At 34.8% G+C, this 20288-nt stretch overlaps 1 protein-coding gene across 3 annotated transcripts in view; it reads right to left on the bottom strand.

The window, feature by feature from the left end:
• The window catches only part of tna (Zinc finger MIZ domain-containing protein tonalli), a 44459-nt gene extending 24480 nt beyond the window's left edge, over nucleotides 1-19979 (bottom strand). For all 3 annotated transcript variants that reach the window (XM_081993330.1, XM_081993332.1, XM_081993331.1), the window contains exons 1-2: nucleotides 19678-19979; nucleotides 1028-1204 (exon numbers count right to left, since the gene is read on the bottom strand). In XM_081993330.1, the coding sequence (XP_081849456.1) occupies nucleotides 1028-1204; nucleotides 19678-19700 (200 nt within the window). In that variant the 5' untranslated portion in view covers nucleotides 19701-19979. The remainder of the gene's footprint in view (nucleotides 1-1027; nucleotides 1205-19677) is intronic.
• Between the last annotated feature and the right edge of the window lie 309 nt (nucleotides 19980-20288).

Below are 20288 nucleotides of genomic sequence, written 5' to 3'. Positions count from 1 at the left end.
GCTATCTCCTACCCACGTCGAGAAATTGGGATAAAACCAACTTTGCGTAGCCGCTACGCAAAAACAGACTTTACCACTGAATTCCCCATCCTCGATTTAGTATAAAACGACACTTTGCTCGAGTATGTAGCGATTTTTTGCAAACTGGCCGTAGGGTCATCCCTACGGCCAATTTGCGGCAAACCGTTAACTTTAAGGTAGAAAAACAAACAAAGACTCATTTTCGACTAATTTGGGGTCGGGGAATCCATTTTTCAAGTCACTTTTCCGATATCTCTCACCCAAACCCCGTTGAGGGCTGAAAAAGGGCGAAACCCTCCACCAAAAAATTGTCGCCAATTGCGGGTCTGTTTAGTGTGAGAAACCGACTGAAATCGAGACAATCGAAGGGTGGGTTTACAATTGATTTTCGACAGTATTTAAGGGGAGGAAATCGGTTAAACGAGGGGTGCCACAACCCCCTAAACAATGGCCCTTTGTGCGGGTTTAAGGGTAGAAAATCGTGGGACGCACTTTGTTTCGTCTACCAGACCAAAAACGAGACGAAATTGGACGAAAAATTCACTAAAAAACCCAAAAAATCAAAAAAAATCAGTGGAATAGACTATACTTTAGAATAAAATTTTTTCTGGTGGAACAGACTATATAATTATACAACTTAAAACTGGTGGAATAGACTATAGATTTGCAGGAATTTTAGCGTTTCATTGAAAATTGGAAAAAAAATATTTTTTTCAGGCTTTTCTGGGTAAATTCCATTGGATTTGTGTGATGGAATGGAGTATACATGAATTTTTTTTTTTGCCAGAAATTTGATTGACGGGTCGTTTTCGACTAATTTGGGGATGGGGAATTCAATGGTAAAGTCTGTTTTGGCGTATCTGTTACGCAAGTTTGGTTAACCGCAATTTTCTCGGACTGGGTGAGAGATTTTGAAAAACTGATTTCAGAAATGGATTCCCCGTCCCCAAATTAGTCGAAAACGAGTACCCACTCGGGCCTACTAGAATCAAAATTTTTCGCTCACCCATGGCCTTTAAAGTTGCCCTGATTGGCGTAGGCGGCGTTCACGTGACCCTTGCCCAAGCTGGGTGCGCCTGCGTAAGCGTCGAGCGGCGTCGACGGCGTCGACGTCGTGATACCCCACACGGTCGTTACGACGGACAAGTGCTGTTGTTGGTTCAGTCCACCTGGCGGCCAATCCCTGAAACGAATCAGTTTTCCGGTCAAAATGGCGGTTTAGGCAAAAATGAACGTCACCACTGGATTGCCCGACCCCGAATTAGTCGAAAACGAGTACAAACTTGATTTTTTCGAAAAACATCAAAATGGCGTCTCTGGACGCCATTTTGGCCATTTTGGCCATTTTGACTTGAGATAGCCCAGGCTTCATGGTACTCGTTTTCGACTAAATCGAGGACGGGCAATCCATTCCAGCTGTCAAAATGACAGTAGCTGTCACCCAGTTCGAGAAAATCCAAAATGGCGGTTCTCTTTGTGCAACCATAACTTTGACAGCCCATAACTCGGTTATTATGACAGCTACGCGAGTCGTTTAAACGTCAAAATGTTTGACAGAACCTTAACTTTCGTTTGTTTTCTTAGAAATTTTTTGAAAAATTGACAAATAACCGAGATACCGGCCCTGGAAGGGCCCCATGCAACCTAACTGGTTATGTTTAAGGTGTCAAACTTTGACAGCCCCTAACTCGGTTACTATGACAGGTAGGCGAGTCGTTCAAACGTCAAAATGTTGGACAGGACTTTGTCTTTATTTTGTTTTCTTAGACATTTTTTGAAAAATTGACAAATAACTGAGTTATCGGCCCTGGCAGGTTTTGACTGCTGTCAAACTTTGACAGCTCATAAGTCGGTTACTATGACAGCTAGGAAAGTCGTTTAAACGTCAAAATGTTTGGCAGAACCTTAACTTTCGTTTGTTTTCTTAGAAATTTTTTGAAAAATTGACAAATAACCGAGATACCGGCCCTGGAAGGGCCCCATGCAACCAAACTGGCTGTGTGGACGGTGTCAAACTTTGACAGCCCCTAACTCGGTTACTATGACAGGTAGGCGGGTCGTTCAAACGTCAAAATGTTTGACAAAACCTGGGCTTTCTTTTGTTTTCTTAGAAATTTTTTGAAAAATTGACAAATAACCGAGATACCGGCCCTGGAAGGTTTTGACTGCTGTCAAACTTTGACAGCTCATAACTCGGTTATTATGACAGCTAGGAAAGTCGTTCAAACGTCAAAATGTTTGACAGAACCTGAGCTTTCTTTTGTTTTCTTAGAAATTTTTTGAAAAATTTCCAAATAACCGAGATACCGGCCCTGGAAGGGCCCCATAAAACCAAACTGGCTGTGTAAAAGGTGTCAAACTTTGACAGCCCCTAACTCGGTTACTATGACAGTTAGGTGGGTCGTTCAAACGTCATAATGTTTGAAAGGATGTTGGCTTTATTTTGTTTTATTACAACTTTTTTGAAAAATTGCCAAATAACTGAGATACCGGCCCTGGAAGATTTTGACTACTGTCAAACTTTGACAGCTTATAACTCGGTTACTATGACAGTTAGGCGGGTCGTTTAAACGTCAAAATGTCTGACAGGACATTAACTTTCGTTTGTTTTCTTAGAAATTTTTTGAAAAATTTCCAAATAACCGAGATACCGGCCCTGGAAGGGCCCCATGCAACCAAACTGGCTGTGTGGAAGGTGTCAAACTTTGACAGCCCCTAACTCGGTTACTATGACAGTTGCGCGGGTCGTTCAAACGTCAAAATATTTGACAAAACCTGGGCTTTCTTTTGTTTTCTTAGAAATTTTTTGAAAATTTGACAAATAACCGAGATACCGGCCCTGGAAGGTTTTGACTGCTGTCAAACTTTGACACCCCATAACTCGGCTACTATGACAGTTAGGTGGGTCGTTTAAACGTCAAAATGTTTGTCAGAATCTTAACTTTCGTTTGTTTTCTTAGAAATTTTTTGAAAAATTCCCAAATAACCGAGATACCGGCCCTGGAAGGGCCCCATGCAACCAAACTGGCTGTGTGGAAGGTGTCAAACTTTGACAGCCCCTAACTCGGTTACTATGACAGTTAGGCGAGTCGTTTTAAACGTCAAAATGTTTGACAGAACCTTAACTTTCGTTTGTTTTCTTAGAAATTTTTTGAAATATTCCCAAATAACCGAGATACCGGCCCTGGAAGGGCCCCATGCAACCAAACTGGCTGTGTGGAAGGTGTCAAACTTTGACAGCCCCTAACTCGGTTAATATGACAGTTAGGCGAGTCGTTCAAACGTCAAAATGTTTGACAGAACATTAACTTTCTTTTGTTTTCTTAGAATTTTTTTGAAAAATTGATAAATAACCGAGATATCGGCCCTAGAAAGTTTTGACAGCTGTCAAATTTTGACAGCTCATAACTCGCTTACTATGACAGTTAGAAAGGTCGTTCAAACGGCAAAATATAGCCCATTAAATGGGCTTTCCATTGATATAAAAAAGTTTCAACAAAGCGTCCCAAATAAGCGAGTTATTTAGGATTGAAGGGAAGAGTGTCAGGGGGGCCCCCCTGCACCCCTTTACATTTGGGCCGATTCCGGCCCTGTCCCCCAACCGATCGAGCTGATTTTTTTACCGCACATTCCCAGCCCCACTGGCAAGCTCCAGTAAAAAAATCAGGTCCGTACTCCCCGTGGTTGGGGAGGAAAAAAATCCCAAACTTTCGCCCCCCCCTCGGGGGGCCCCCCCCCCCCAAAATGGCGGACGAAAATAATTCAGGGGGCCGATACGGGCCTGCGCTCTTTGTCTCGCAAGCTAAAAACAGCCCAGACTCTCAGACAGGGTCAAAATACTGATTAATTCGGTGAAAAACACGAAAAAGTCGGTTGGCACCGAATCCGGTCGTTTTGCGGGCCCCTGCGATGGTTAATGGTACCCCAGGTAGTCGTGGGGCCCTTTAAATTACCTGAAAACACGTTTTTACCACCAAAAACCCCTTAAAACCATCAATTTTAAGGGTGGGGGGGAGGGGTTTACACCCCTCCCCCCCCCCAACTAAAAACCCCCTGTAACTCGGTCACGTGACCAGTTACGAGTTTGCGCCAAGAGAGCTTTTTTGTTCTAAACGACCTGGGGAACAAAAAAGATTCCATAACTCTTCCGGCTAACTTTAACCGTTACCGAGTTAGCGGGCCCTAAAGTTTGGTTAGGGCACCTGGTGAGTTTGTACCCATGAAGTGGCTTCAAAGTCGAATATCTCGGAAACGGTGTGAGTTACGGAAATTCTGCAAGAAACCAAAATTGAAGAGCGGTCAAAAAGGAACATTTTGGTTTTTTTTTGGTTGCTAAAATCCCAAAAAATACCGAGATACTGAATTTCAAAAATTTGGATGCAATTCCAAAAAAAAATTGACACAATTTGACATTTTTACAGTGTATTTTGACAATTATGACATTTTTTGACACTTTGACACTTTATTATGACAAATCAACCTTGTTTTCAACCAATTTGACACCCGTTGTCAAATTGACAAATTTTGGCATTTTCTCGAATTTGACAACATTTGACGTCATTTTTGACACTTTGGTTAGTTGGGCGAGTGTCAAAATACACAACCGTCACCGGTTGTCAAAAAATTGTTATCAAAAAACTGACGCAACGTTGTCAAAAATACTGAAAGCGTTGTTGTCAGATTTGTCGGGCGTAAGTGTCAAATTTGACACTTTTTCCGCTTAAAATAGTCACTTTGACACTTCCAACGTCAGAATACCGGAAAAAGTTGTCAAAAAGTGTCAAAATACGGTGTCTGGAGCTGGTAAACTTAGTCTAGTGGATGGGGGGGGTTTAAAGGGCTGTAACTCGGTCACGTGACCAGTTACGAGTTTGCGCAAAGAGAGCTTTTTTGTTCTAAACGACTAGAGGAACAAAAAAGATTCTATAACTCTTCCGGCTAACTTTAACCGTTACCGAGTTAGCGGGGCTTAAAGTTTGGTTAGGGCACCTGGTGAGTTTGTACCCATGAAGTGGCTTCCAAGTCGAATATCTCTGAAACGGTGCGAGTTACGGAAATTTTGCAAGAAACCAAAATTGAAGAGCAATCAAAAAGGAACATTTTGGTTTTTTTTTGGTCGTTGAAATCCCAAAACTAACCGAGATACTGAATTTCAAAAATTTGGATGCAATTCCCAAAAAAAATTGACACAATTTGACATTTTTACAGTGTATTTTGACAATTTTGACATTTTTTGACACTTTGACACTGTTATTATGACAAATCAACCTTGTTTTCAACCAATTTGACACCAGTTGTCAAATTGACAATTTTTGTCATTTTCTCGAATTTGACAACATTTGACGTCATTTTTGACACTTTGGTTAGTTGGGCGAGTGTCAAAATACACAACCGTCACCGGTTGTCAAAAAATTGTTGTCAAAAAACTGACGCAACGTTGTCAAAAATACCGTAAGCGTTGTTGTCAGATTTGACGGGCGAAAGTGTCAAATTTGACACTTTTTCCGCTTAAAATAGTCACTTTGACAGGTCCAACGTCAGATTACCGGAAAAAGTTGTCAAAAAGTGTCAAAATACGGTGTCTGGAGCTGGTAAACTTAGTCCAGTGGATGGTGGGGGTTTAAGGGGCTGTAACTCGGTCACGTGACCAGTTACGAGTTTGCGCAAAGAGAGCTTTTTTGTTCTAAACGACCTGGGGAACAAAAAAGATTCCATAACTCTTCCGGCTAACTTTAACCGTTACCGAGTTAGCGGGGCCTAAAGTTTGGTTAGGGCACCTGGTGAGTTTGTACCCATGAAGTGGCTTCCAAGTCGAATATCTGGGAAACGGTGCGAGTTACGGAAATTTTGAATGAAACCAAAATTGAAAAGCAGTCAAAAAGGAACATTTTGGTTTTTTTTTGGTTGCCGAAATCCAAAAAATAACCGAGATACTGAATTTTAAAAATTTGGATGCAATTCCCAAAAAAAATTGACACAATTTGACATTTTTACAGTGTATTTTGACAATTTTGACATTTTTTGACACTTTGACACTGTTATTATGACAAATCAACCTTGTTTTCAACCAATTTGACACCAGTTGTCAAATTGACAATTTTTGACATTTTCTCGAATTTGACAAGATTTGACGTCATTTTTGACACTTTGGTTAGTTGGGCGAGTGTCAAAATACACAACAGTCACCGGTTGTCAAAAAATTGTTGTCAAAAAACTGACGCAACGTTGTCAAAAATACTGAAAGCGTTGTTGTCAGATTTGAGGGGCGAAAGTGTCAAATTTGACACTTTTTCCGCTTAAAATAGTCACTTTGACAGTTCCAACGTCAGATTACCGGAAAAAGTTGTCAAAAAGTGTCAAAATACGGTGTCTGGAGCTGGTAAACTTAGTCCAGTGGATGGTGGGGGTTTAAAGGGCTGTAACTCGGTCACGTGACCAGTTACGAGTTTGCGCAAAGAGAGCTTTTTTGTTCTAAACGACCTGGGGAACAAAAAAGATTCCATAACTCTTCCGGCTAACTTGAACCGTTACCGAGTTAGCGGGGCCTAAAGTTTGGTTAGGGCACCAGGTGAGTTTGTACCCATGAAGTGGCTTCCAAGTCGAATATCTCTGAAACGGTGCGAGTTACGGAAATTTTGCAAGAAACCAAAATTGAAGAGCAGTCAAAAAGGAACATTTTGGTTTTTTTTTGGTTGCTAAAATCCCAAAAATAACCGAGATACAGAATTTCAAAAATTTGGATGCAATTCCCAAAAAAAATTGACACAATTTGACATTTTTACAGTGTATTTTGACTATTTTGACATTTTTGACACCTTGACACTGTTAGCATGACAAATCAACCTTGTTTTCAACCAATTTGACACCAGTTGTCAAATTGACAATTTTTGTCATTTTCTCGAATTTGACAACATTTGACGTCATTTTTGACACTTTGGTTAGTTGGGCGAGTGTCAAAATACACAACCGTCACCGGTTGTCAAAAAATTGTTGTCAAAAAACTGACGCAACGTTGTCAAAAATACCGAAAGCGTTGTTGTCAGATTTGGCGGGCGAAAGTGTCAAATTTGACACTTTTTCCGCTTAAAATAGTCACTTTGACACTTCCAACGTCAGATTACCGGAAAAAGTTGTCAAAAAGTGTCAAAATACGGTGTCTGGAGCTGGTAAACTTAGTCCAGTGGATGGTGGGGGTTTAAAGGGCTGTAACTCGGTCACGTGACCAGTTACGAGTTTGCGCAAAGAGAGCTTTTTTGTTCTAAACGACCGGGGGAACAAAAAAGATTCCATAACTCTTCCGGCTAACTTTAACCGTTACCGAGTTAGCGGGGCCTAAAGTTTGGTTAGGGCACCTGGTGAGTTTGTACCCATGAAGTGGCTTCCAAGTCGAATATCTGGGAAACGGTGCGAGTTACGGAAATTTTGAATGAAACCAAAATTGAAAAGCAGTCAAAAAGGAACATTTTGGTTTTTTTTTGGTTGCCGAAATCCAAAAAATAACCGAGATACTGAATTTTAAAAATTTGGATGCAATTCCCAAAAAAAATTGACAAAATTTGACATTTTTACAGTGTATTTTGACTATTTTGACATTTTTGACACTTTGACACTTGAGTATGACAAATCAACCTTGTTTTCAACCAATTTGACACTAGTTGTCAAATTGACAATTTTTGTCATTTTCTTGAATTTGACAACATTTGACGTCACTTTTGACACTTTGGTTAGTTGGGCGAGTGTCAAAATACACAACCGTCACCGGTTGTCAAAAAATTGTTGTCAAAAAACTGACGCAACGTTGTCAAAAATACCGTAAGCGTTGTTGTCAGATTTGGCGGGCGAAAGTGTCAAATTTGACACTTTTTCCGCTTAAAATAGTCACTTTGACACTTCCAACGTCAGATTACCGAAAAAAGTTGTCAAAAAGTGTCAAAATACGGTGTCTGGAGCTGGTAAACTTAGTCCAGTGGATGGGGGGGGTTTAAAGGGCTGTAACTCGGTCACGTGACCAGTTACGAGTTTGCGCCAAGAGAGCTTTTTTGTTCTAAACGACCTGGGGAACAAAAAAGATTCCATAACTCTTCCGGCTAACTTTAACCGTTACCGAGTTAACGGGCCCTAAAGTTTGGTTAGGGCACCAGGTGAGTTTGTACCCATGAAGTGGCTTCCAAGTCGAATATCTGGGAAACGGTGCGAGTTACGGAAATTTTGCAAGAAACCAAAATTGAAGAGCAGTCAAAAAGGAACATTTTGGTTTTTTTTTGGTCGTTGAAATCCCAAAAATAACCGAGGTACAAAATTTTTAAAATTTTTTCAAAAATTTTCCAGAAAAAGTCGAATATCTCGGAAACGGTTAGAGTTACGGAAATTTGCTAAGAGACCAAAAATGTTTAGAATGCTTTTTTGCAACGGACTGACTGGGTTTACCCCAGTTTCTGGCTCTCCAAACAAGGTAAACACGGTCAATACTGGCGCACCGTTAGTTTCAAATTTAACTAACGTTCTTTTGGTAATTTTTTTGGACACCCTGTATATGTTTGATCATTTTATACTTGCTGGGAGGTGAAAGAGCAGTTTAAGGCGAACATTTTGAGTTTTTTCCGGTCGCTGAAACCCAAAAATTAACCGAGATACAGACTTTTCAAAATTTTTAGTGCAATTTTGAAAAAAAAACTCAAAAAACTGGAATAACTTGGAAACGGCTAGAGTTACGGAAATTTTACAGAAAACCAAAAATAAAGAGCATTTCAAGGTGAATATTTTGAGTTTTTTCCGGTCGCTGAAATCGAAAAAATAACCGAGATACGGAATTTTCGAAAAAACTCAAAAAAGTCAAATATCTCGGAAACGGTTAGAGTTAGAGAAATTTTGCAGGAGACTAAAAATGTTTAGAATGCTTTTCTGCACCTGAAACCCATAAAAAAACAACCATAAAGGAAAATTTATAAAAATTTTCAAAAAAGTTAAATATCTCAAAAACGGTTAAATTTACGGAAATTATACAAGATAGCAAAAAGAAAGAGCGGTCCAAGAGGAATATTTTGAACTTTTTTTGGTTGCTGAAATCCCAAAAATAACCGAGATACAGAATTTTCAATATTTTGAATGTTATTTCCAAAAAAAAGTCAAAAAAGTCGAATATCTTGAAAACCGTTAGAGTAACGAAAATTCTGAACGAGATCAAAAATAATGAGCAATTCAAGACGAACATTTTGAGTTTTTTCCCGAAGCTGATATCCCAAAAATAACCGAGATATAGAATTTTCGAAAAAACTCAAAAATGTCGAATATCTTGAAAATGGTTAGAGCTACAAAAATTTTACGTGGAACCAAAAATAGAGAGCAGTTCATGGCGAATATTTTTAGTTTTTTACGATCGCCGAAATCCAAAAATTTACCGAGATACAGAATTTTCAAAATTTTGAATGTAATTTAAAAAAAAAACTCAAAAAACTCGAATATCTCGGAAACGGTTAGAGTTACGAAAAATTTGCAAGAAACCAAATTTAAAGCGCTTGTCAAGACAAGTATTTTGAGTTTTTTTTCCCCGCCGAAACCCAAAAAATAACCGAGACATTGAATTTTAAAAAATTTGTGGCAATTTTCAAAAAAGTCGAATATCTCGCAAACGGTTAGAGTTACAGAAATTTCGCAAGAGATCAAAATTGTTTAGAATGCTATTTTGCCACTGGAAACAAGAAAAAAAGCAAAAAATATGAAAATTAAAAAAATTTTTGAATTCAGTTTAAAAAAAAATCAGAAAAATTAAATATCTCAAAAACGGTTTGAGATACGAAAATTTTCTAAGAGAACAAAAGGAAAGAGCAGTTCAGGACAAATATTTTCAGATTTTTTTGGTTGTCGAAACTCAAAAAATAACCGAGATACTGAATTTTGAAAAATTTTGAAAAATTTTCAAAAAAAAGTCAAAAAATTAGCAAATTTTACTTTAACTTTTCTTTTAAAAAGACTTCTGCACCAAAAAAAACAATTATTACCAAGCCGGTGGCAGTTGCCACCAGGTGTATGCCACCTGTTGCGCAGGTGCTTTCTTAGCACCATTGTCTCCTGGTGCACTCGTCCATTCAAACCCAAATAACTCGCTTATTTGCAACACTTTGTATAGACTTTTATACGTCAATGGAAAGCCCATGAAATGGGCTTTCCATTGATATAAAAAACTTTATGGGTTAATGGCACGGTTCGGCCGCTAGAGGGCGTCAAAGTTGACTAAACCATTTTGGTGCACCGACTCGTTCAAACCTAAATAACTCGGTTATTTACAGTTTTTCGCGACACACTGTATAAAAGTGAATTAAAGCGAGTGAAAAGGTCTACATTTTGACGTTTGAACGACCCGCCCAACTGTCATAGCGACCGAGTTAGCGGCTGTCAAAGTTTGACACTTTTTTCCCAGTCAGTTTGGTTGCAGGGGGCCCTTCCAGGGCCGGTCTCCGCGTTATTTGTCCGTATTTCAAAAAAACTATAATAAAACAAAAGAAAGCCGATACTCCAACAAACATTTTGACGTTTGAACGATCCACGTAGCTGTCATAGTAGCCGAGTTATCAGCTGTCAAACTTTGACAACCAAATATCCCGAAAACGGTTCGAGTTCCGGAAATTTTTAAAGAAACCAAAACTAAAGAGCACCTCAAGACAAACATTTTGAGTTTTTTTTGGTTGCGGAAACTCAAAAAATAACCGAGATACGGAATTTTTAAAATTTTAGGTGCACTTAATTTTAGGGCTTCGAAATGACACCGTTTACACCGTTCTAAGTATCTGAAATCGGTGTAAACCCAGTCAGTTGGGTGCAAAATGGCATTCTAAACATTTTTGACTCTTTGCAAAATTTCTGTAACTCTAACCGTTTCCGAGATATTCGACTTTTTTTTGGAAAATTTCTAAACAATTTTCAAAATTCTGTATCTCGGTTATTTTTCGGTTTTTGGCAACCAAAAAAAACTCAAAATATTCACGTTAAAATTCTCTTTAATTTTGGTGTCTTTCAAAATTTCCATAACTCCAACCGTTTCTGAGATATACAGCTATTTTTGACTTTTTTGAACTTTTTTATAAAAATTTTACCCAAAATTTTGAAAACACCGTATCTCGGTTATTTTTTGGGTTTCAGCTACCAAAAAAAACTTAAAATGTTTGTCTTAAAATTCTCTTTATTTTTGGTATCCAGCAAAATTTCTGTAACTCTAACCGTTTACGAGATTTTTTGAAAATTGCATACAAATTTTCAAAATTTTGTATCTCGGTTATTTTTAGGTTTTTGGCTACCAAAAAAAACTCAAAATATTCACGTTAAAATTCTCTTTAATTTTGGTGTCTTTCAAAATTTCCGTAACTCTAACCGTTTCCGAGATATACGACTATTTTTGAGTTTTTTGAGTTTTTTCTTAAAAATTTCACCCAACATTTTGAAAACACCGTATCTCGGTTATTTTTTGGGTTTCAGCTACCAAAAAAAACTTAAAATGTTTGTCTTAAAATCCTCTTTATTTTTCGTATCTAGCAAAATTTCTGTAACTCTGACTGTTTACGAGATTTTTTGAAAATTGCATACAAATTTTCAAAATTTTGTATCTCGGTTATTTTTCAGATTTTAGCAACCAAAAAAAACTCAAAATATTCACGTTAAAATTCTCTTTAATTTTGGTATCTTGCAAAATTTCCATAACTCTAACCGTTTCTGAGATATACGACTATTTTTGAGTTTTTTGAGTTTTTTCTTAAAAATTGCAACCAAAATTTTGAAAACACCGTATCTCGGCTATTTTTTGGGTTTCAGCGACCGAAAAAAACTCAAAATGTTTGTCTTAATATCCTCTTTATTTTTGGTATCCAGCAAAATTTCTGTAACTCTAACCGTTTACGAGATTTTTTGAAAATTGCATACAAATTTTCAAAATTTTGTATCTCGGTTATTTTTCGGATTTTGGCAACCAAAAAAAACTCAAAATATTCACGATAAAATTCTCTTTAATTTTGGTGTCTTTCAAAATTTCCGTAACTCTAACCCTTTCTGAGATATACGACTATTTTTGAGTTTTTTGAGTTTTTCCTTAAAAATTGCAACCAAAATTTTGAAAACACCGTATCTCGGCTATTTTTTAGGTTTCAACGACCGAAAAAAACTTAAAATGTTTGTCTTAAAATTCTCTTTATTTTTGGTATTCAGCAAAATTTCTGTAACTCTAACCGTTTACGAGATTTTTTGAAAATTGCATACAAATTTTCAAAATTTTGTATCTCGGTTATTTTTCGGTTTTTAGCAACCAAAAAAAACTCAAAATATTCACATTAAAATTCTCTTTAATTCTGGTATCTTGCAAAATTTTCGTAACACTAACCGTTTCCGAGATATACGACTATTTTTGAGTTTTTTGAGTTTTTTCTTAAAAATTTCACCCAACATTTTGAAAACACCGTATCTCGGTTATTTTTTGGGTTTCAGCGACCGAAAAAAACTCAAAATGTTTGTCTTAAAATCCTCTTTATTTTTGGTATCCAGCAAAATTTCTGTAACTCTAACCGTTTACGAGATTTTTTGAAAATTGCATACAAATTTTCAAAATTTTGTATCTCGGTTATTTTTAGGTTTTTGGCTACCAAAAAAAACTCAAAATATTCACGTTAAAATTCTCTTTAATTTTGGTGTCTTTCAAAATTTCCGTAACTCTAACCGTTTCTGAGATATACGACTATTTTTGAGTTTTTTGAGTTTTTTCTTAAAAATTGCAACCAAAATTTTGAAAACACCGTATCTCGGCTATTTTTTGGGTTTCAGCGACCAAAAAAAACTTAAAATGTTTGTCTTAAAATTATCTTTATTTTTGGTATCCAGCAAAATTTCTGTAACTCTAACCGTTTACGAGATTTTTTGAAAATTGCATACAAATTTTCAAAATTTTGTATCTCGGTTATTTTTCGGTTTTTGGCAACCAAAAAAAACTCAAAATATTCACGTTAAAATTCTCTTTAATTTTGGTGTCTTTCAAAATTTCCGTAACTCTAACCGTTTCTGAGATATACGACTATTTTTGAGTTTTTTGAGTTTTTTCTTAAAAATTTCACCCAAAAATTTGAAAACACCGTATCTCGGCTATTTTTTGGGTTTCAGCGACCGAAAAAAACTTAAAATGTTTGTCTTAAAATCCTCTTTATTTTTGATTTCCAACAAAATTTCTGTAACTCTGACCGTTTACGAGATTTTTTGAAAATTGCATACAAATTTTCAAAATTTTGTATCTCGGTTATTTTTCGGTTTTTAGCAACCAAAAAAAACTCAAAATATTCACGTTAAAATTCTCTTTAATTTTGGTATCTTTCAAAATTTCCGTAACTCTAACCGTTTCCGAGATATACGACTATTTTTGAGTTTTTTGAGTTTTTTCTTAAAAATTTCACCCAAAAATTTGAAAACACCGTATCTCGGCTATTTTTTGGGTTTCAGCGACCGAAAAAAACTTAAAATGTTTGTCTTAAAATCCTCTTTATTTTTGATTTCCAACAAAATTTCTGTAACTCTGACCGTTTACGAGATTTTTTGAAAATTGCATACAAATTTTCAAAATTTTGTATCTCGGTTATTTTTCGGTTTTTAGCAACCAAAAAAAACTCAAAATATTCACGTTAAAATTCTCTTTAATTTTGGTATCTTTCAAAATTTCCGTAACTCTAACCGTTTCCGAGATATACGACTATTTTTGAGTTTTTTGAGTTTTTTCTTAAAAATTTCACCCAACATTTTGAAAACACCGTATCTCGGTTATTTTTTGGGTTTCAGCTACCAAAAAAAACTTAAAATGTTTGTCTTAAAATTATCTTTATTTTTGGTATCCAGCAAAATTTCTGTAACTCTAACCGTTTACGAGATTTTTTGAAAATTGCGTACAAATTTTCAAAATTTTGTATCTCGGTTATTTTTAGGTTTTTAGCAACCAAAAAAAACTCAAAATATTCACGTTAAAATTCTCTTTAATTTTGGTATCTTGTGAAATTTTCGTAACTCTTACCGTTTCTGAGATATACGACTATTTTTGAGTTTTTTTACTTTTTTTTGGAAATTGGTTCCAATAATATTCAAAATTCCGTATCTCGGTTATTTTTTATGTTTTGGCAACCAAAAAAAACTCAAAATATTCACGTTAAAATCCCCTTTAATTTTGGTATCTTGTAAAATTTCCGTAACTCTAACCGTTTCCGAGATATTAAACTTTTTTGAATTTTTTTTGGAAATCCCGTATCTCGGTTGTTTCCCGAGTTTCAGCAACCAAAAAAATCTCAAAATATTCGTCTTGAACCGCTCTTTCATCTCGTATAAAGCATCGAACGATTAAATATATACAGGGTGGGCAAAAAATTCCCAAAAAACTGCATTAAATTAGAAAATAAGACTTTGTCCAATAGTGACCGCGTTTACTCTGTTTCGACAGTACGGAACTGGTGTAAACCCAGTCACCTAGAAGCAAAAGGGCATTCTGACCGTTTTTGGTCTCTTGCGAAATTTCTGTAACTCTAACCGTTTCCGAGATATTCGACTTTTTTTTGGAAAAATTTATAGCAATTTTCAAAATTCTGTATCTCGGTTATTTTTTGGATTTCAGCAACCAAAAAAAACTCAAAATATTTAGCATTAAACGCTCTTTCTTTTTGATATCTACTAAAATTTCCGTCACTTTAACCGTTTTTGAGATACTTAGCTTTTTTGATTTTGTTCTGAAACTCCATTATAAATTTTTAAAAATTTAGAATTTTAGTGTTTTTTTTATTGTTTTCAGATGTAGAAAGGCATTTTAAACATTTTTGGTTTCTTGCAAAATTTCTCTAACTCTAACCGTTTCCGAGATATTTGACTTTTTTGAAAATTGTCTCCAATTTTTTAAAATCCAATATCTCGGTTATTTTTTGGGTTACGGCAAAGAAAATAAACTCAAAATAATTGTTGTGAAAAGCACTTTAATTTTGGTTTCTTGCAAATTTTCCGTAACTCTAACCGTTCCGGAGATATTTGACATTTTTTGGACAAAATGCATTGAAATTTTCAAAATTCTGTATCTCGGTTATTGTTGGGATTTCTGCATCCAAAAAAAACTCAAAATATTTAGCTTTGACCGCTCTTTCTTTTTGTTATCTTCTAAAATTTCCGTAACTTTAACCGTTTTTGAGATACTTAGCTTTTTTGATCTTGTTCTGAAACTCCATTATAAATTTTTAAAAATTTTGAATTTTAGTGTTTTTTTTATTATTTTTAGGTTAAAAATGGTATTTTAAACATTTTTAGTTTCTTGCAGAATTGCTGTAACTCTAACCGTTTCCGAGATATTTGACTTTTTTGAAAATTGTCTCCAATTTTTTAAAATCCAATATCTCGGTTATTTTTTGGGTTACGACAAAGAAAAAAAACTGGAAATAATTGTTTTAAAAAGCTCTTTAATTTTAGTTTCTTGCAAATTTTTTGTAACTTTAACCGTTTCCGAGATACTCAACTTTTTTTGGAAAAATTTAATGCAATTTTCAAAATTCTGTATCTCGGTTATTTTTGGGATTTCTGCAGCCAAAAAAAAAACCAAAATATTTGACATTGAACGCTCTTTCTTTTTGCTATCTTATGAAATTTCCGTAACTTTAACCGTTTTTGAGATACTTAGCTTTTTTGATCTTGTTCTGAAACTCAATTATAAATTTTTAAAAAAATATTGTATTTTAGTATTTTTTTATTGTTTTTAGGTGCAGAAAAGCATTCTAAACATTTTCGGTCTCTTGCAGAATTTCTGTAACTCTAACCGTTTCCGAGATATTTTACTTTTTTGAAAATTGCTACCAATTTTTGAAAATTCAATATCTCGGTTATTTTTTGGGTTACGACAAAGAAAAAAAACTGGAAATAATTGTTTTAAAAAGATCTTTAATTTTGGTTACTTGCAAATTTTCCGTAACTCTAACCGTTTCGGAGATATTCGACATTTTTTGGAGAAAGTGCATTGAAATTTTTAAAATTCTGTATCTCGGTTATTTTTGGAATTTCTGCAACCAAAAAACACTCAAAATATTTAGCTTTGACCGCTCTTTCTTTTTGCTATCTTCTAAAATTTCCATAACTTTAACTGTTTTTAAAATATTTAGCTTTTTTATCTTGTTCTAAAACTCTAGTATACATTTTTAAAAATTCTGTATTTTGTTTGTTTTTTTATTGTTTTCAGATGTAAAAAGGCATTTTAAACATTTTTAGTTTCTTGCAGAATTTCTGTAACTCTAACCGTTTCCGAGATATTTGACTATTTTGAAAATTGCCTCCAATTTTGGAAAATTCAATATCTCGGTTATTTTTTGAGTTACGGCAAAGAAAAAAAACTCGAAATAATTGTTTTAAAAAGCTCTTTAATTTTGGTTTCTTGCAAATTTTTCGTAACTCTAACCGTTTCCGAGATATTCGACTTTTTTTTGGAAAAATTTATAGCAATTTTCAAAATTCTGTATCTCGGTTATTTTTGGGAATTCAGCAACCAAAAAAAACTCAGAATATTTGACATTGAACGCTCTTTCTTTTTGCTATCTTATAAAATTTCCGTAACTTTAACCGTTTTTGAGATACTTAGCTTTTTTGATCTTGTTCTGAAACTCCATTATAAATTTTTAAAAATTTTGAATTTTAGTGTTTTTTTTATTATTTTTAGGTTAAAAATAGTATTTTAAACATTTTTAGTTTCTTGCAGAATTGCTGTAACTCTAACCGTTTCCGAGATATTTGACTTTTTTGAAAATTGTCTCCAATTTTTTAAAATCCAATATCTCGGTTATTTTTTGGGTTACGACAAAGAAAAAAACCTGGAAATAATTGTTTTAAAAAGCTCTTTAATTTTAGTTTCTTGCAAATTTTTCGTAACTCTAACCGTTCCGGAGATATTCGACTTTTTTTGGAAAAATTTATTGCAATTTTGAAAATTCTGTATCTCGGTTATTTTTGGGATTTCTGCAACCAAAAAAAACTCAAAATATTTCTTTTGAACCGCTCTTTCTTTTTGCTGTCTACTAAAATTTCTTTAACTTTAACCGTTTTTGAGATACTTAGCTTTTTTGATCTTGTTCTGAAACTCCATTATAAATTTTTAAAAATTTTGAATTTTAGTGTTTTTTTTATTATTTTTAGGTTAAAAATAGTATTTTAAACATTTTTAGTTTCTTGCAGAATTGCTGTAACTCTAACCGTTTCCGAGATATTTGACTTTTTTGAAAATTGTCTCCAATTTTGAAAATTCAATATCTCGGTTATTTTTTGAGTTACGGCGAACAAAAAATACTCAAAACAATTGTTTTAAAAAGTTCTTTAATTTTGGTTTTTTGCAAATTTTTTGTAACTCAAACCGTTTCCGAGATATTCGACTTTTTTTTGGAAAAATTTATTGCAACTTTGAAAATTCTGTATCTCGGTTATTTTTGGGATTTCTGCAACCAAAAAAACTGAAAATAATCAACTTAGACCTCCCTTTCTTTTTGATGTCTTCTAAAATTTCCGTAACTTTAACCGTTTCTGAGATACTCAGCTTTTCTGATTTTGTTATGAAACTCATTTAAAAATTTTTAAAAATTTTGAGTTTTGGTATTTTTTTTATTGTTTTCAGATGTAAAAAGGCATTTTAAACATTTTTGGTCTCCCGCGAAATTTCTGTAACTCTAACCGTTTCCGAGATATTTGACTTTTTTGAAAATTGCCTCCAATTTTGGAAAATTCAATATCTCGGTTATTTTTTGAGTTACGACAAAGAAAAAAAACTTAAAATAATTGTTTTAAAAAGCTCTTTAATTTTCGTTTCTTACAAATTTTCCGTAACTCTAACCGTTTCGGAGATATTCGACATTTTTTTGACAAAGTGCATTGAAATTTTCAAAATTCTGTATCTCGGTTATTTTTGGGAATTCAGCAACCAAAAAAAACTCAAAATATTTAGCTTTGACCGCTCTTTCTTTTTGCTATCTTCTAAAATTTCCATAACTTTAACTGTTTTTAAGATATTTAGCTTTTTTATCTTGTTCTAAAACTCTAGTATACATTTTTAAAAATTCTGTATTTTGTTTGTTTTTTTATTGTTTTCAAATGTAAAAAGGCATTTTAAATATTTTTGCCCTCCTGAAAAATGTTGGTAACTCTAACCGTTTCCGAGATATTTGACTTTTTTGAAAATTGTCTCCAATTTTTTAAAATCCAGTATCTCGGTTATTTTTTGAGTTACGACTAACAAAAAAAACTCAGAATATTTGACATTGAACGCTCTTTCTTTTTGCTATCTTATAAAATTTCCGTAACTTTAACCGTTTTTGAGATACTTAGCTTTTTTGATCTTGTTCTGAAACTCAATTATAAATTTTTAAAAATTTTGAATTTTAGTGTTTTTTTTATTATTTTTAGGTTAAAAATAGTATTTTAAACATTTTTAGTTTCTTGCAGAATTGCTGTAACTCTAACCGTTTCTGAGATATTTGACTTTTTTGAAAATTGCCTCCGATTTTTTAAAATCCAGTATCTCGGTTATTTTTTGAGTTACGACAAAGAAAAAAAAGTCAAAATAATTGTTGTGAAAAGCACTTTAATTTTGGTTTCTTGCAAATTTTCCGTAACTCTAACCGTTCCTGAGATATTCGATTTTTTTTTTGGAAAAATGTATTGCAATTTTCAAAATTCTGTATCTCGGTTATTTTTGGGATTTCTGCAACCAAAAAAAACTAAAAATATTTAGCTTTAACCGCTCTTTCTTTTTGCTATCTTCTAAAATTTCCTTAACTTTAACCATTTTTGAGATACTTTGCTTTTTTGATTCAGTTCTGAAACTCCATTACAAATTTTTAAAAATTCTGTATTTTGTTTGTTTTTTTATTGTTTTCAGATGTAAAAAGGCATTTTAAACATTTTTAGTTTCTTGCAGAATTTCCGTAACTCTAACCGTTTCCGAGATATTTGACTTTTTTGTTTTTTTTTTTGTAAATTCCGTATCTCGGTTATTTTTGGGATTTCAGCAACCAAAAAAAACTCAAAATACGTGTTTTAAAAAGCTCTTCAATTTTGGTTTCTTACAGATTTTCCGTAACTCTAACCGTTTGGGAGATAATCGACGTTTTTCTGACAAATTTTGAAAACCCCATATCTCGGTTAGTTTTTGGTTTTTGGCGACCAAAAAAAAATTTTTAAAGTTTGCCGTAAAATGATGTTTATTTTTGGTTTCCTAGAAAATTTCAGTAACTCTTACCGTTTCCCAGATATTTTAGCTTGAAAAGTACCGTTTTTGGGACTAAGTTTTTTTATACTTTTCTGGTGCACTGTTGCCTTCAATGCTTAATAACTCGCTTATTTGGGACGCTTTGTATAAACTTTTATACATCAATGGAAAGCCCTTGAAAAGGGCTTTCCATTGATATAAAAAACTTTAACGATTAGTCATACGGTTCGGCCGCTAGAGGGTGTTGAATTTGGGTAAACCATTTTAGTGCACCAACTCTTTCAAACCTAAATAACTCGCTTATTTGGGATACTTTCTATAAACTTTTATACATCAATGGAAAGCCCTTGAAAAGGGCTTTCCATTGATGTATAACACTTCCCAGTTTGGTCCACCCTGTAGCCAGGAGGAACGCTTTTTCCCAAGCCTACCTGTAGGTCGTGTAACCCAGCATTGGTGTTCACGCATCAAATCCACGGTTGCCACCTCCTCGCCCTAATTTTCCGCACACACCCTGTATAACACACACAACCCACAACACCGTACTAGTTTCGGGGACCACCCTGTATAACGCACTCGCAAAATGGCGGAAAAAACAACAATTGTGTGACGTCACAAAGTCACTGTGACGTCATAATTTGGTGCGCGGCAGCGTTGCCACATTGTGCGCGTCGCAACCATCGACGTATGAAGCGTACGGGGCGCATGGCGTCGCCTGACTGACGGCCAAATGCGAGAAAATGGCCGCAAATCGGTTTTGGTGGGGGGTGGTTCGAGGGGGTAGAGGGGAAGGGAGGGGTGGGGGGGGGGTGAGAGGGGTAAACGAGCGAGGGGAAACGGTCGGTGCGACGTTGCCGGCTCCTCGGACCGTTTCCCATCCACACGGAGCGTCCTAACCCAATTTAAACCGTCCCAAACCGACCGTAACCTCAACAAACCCATTTTTGAGTGGAATTTCCAAAAAAAACTCAAAAAACTCCAATAACTCGAAAACGGTTTGGGTTACGGAAATTTTCAATGGAAGCAAAATTAAAGAGCTTTT

Source organism: Ips typographus, linkage group LG15 (genome assembly GCF_016097725.1).
Source record: "Ips typographus isolate SLU linkage group LG15, UJ_Ityp_2.0, whole genome shotgun sequence".
NCBI lineage: Eukaryota > Metazoa > Arthropoda > Insecta > Coleoptera > Curculionidae > Ips > Ips typographus.
The sequence above is the reverse complement of the archived record's forward strand: the minus strand, read 5'-3'. Positions and strand labels throughout refer to the sequence as shown.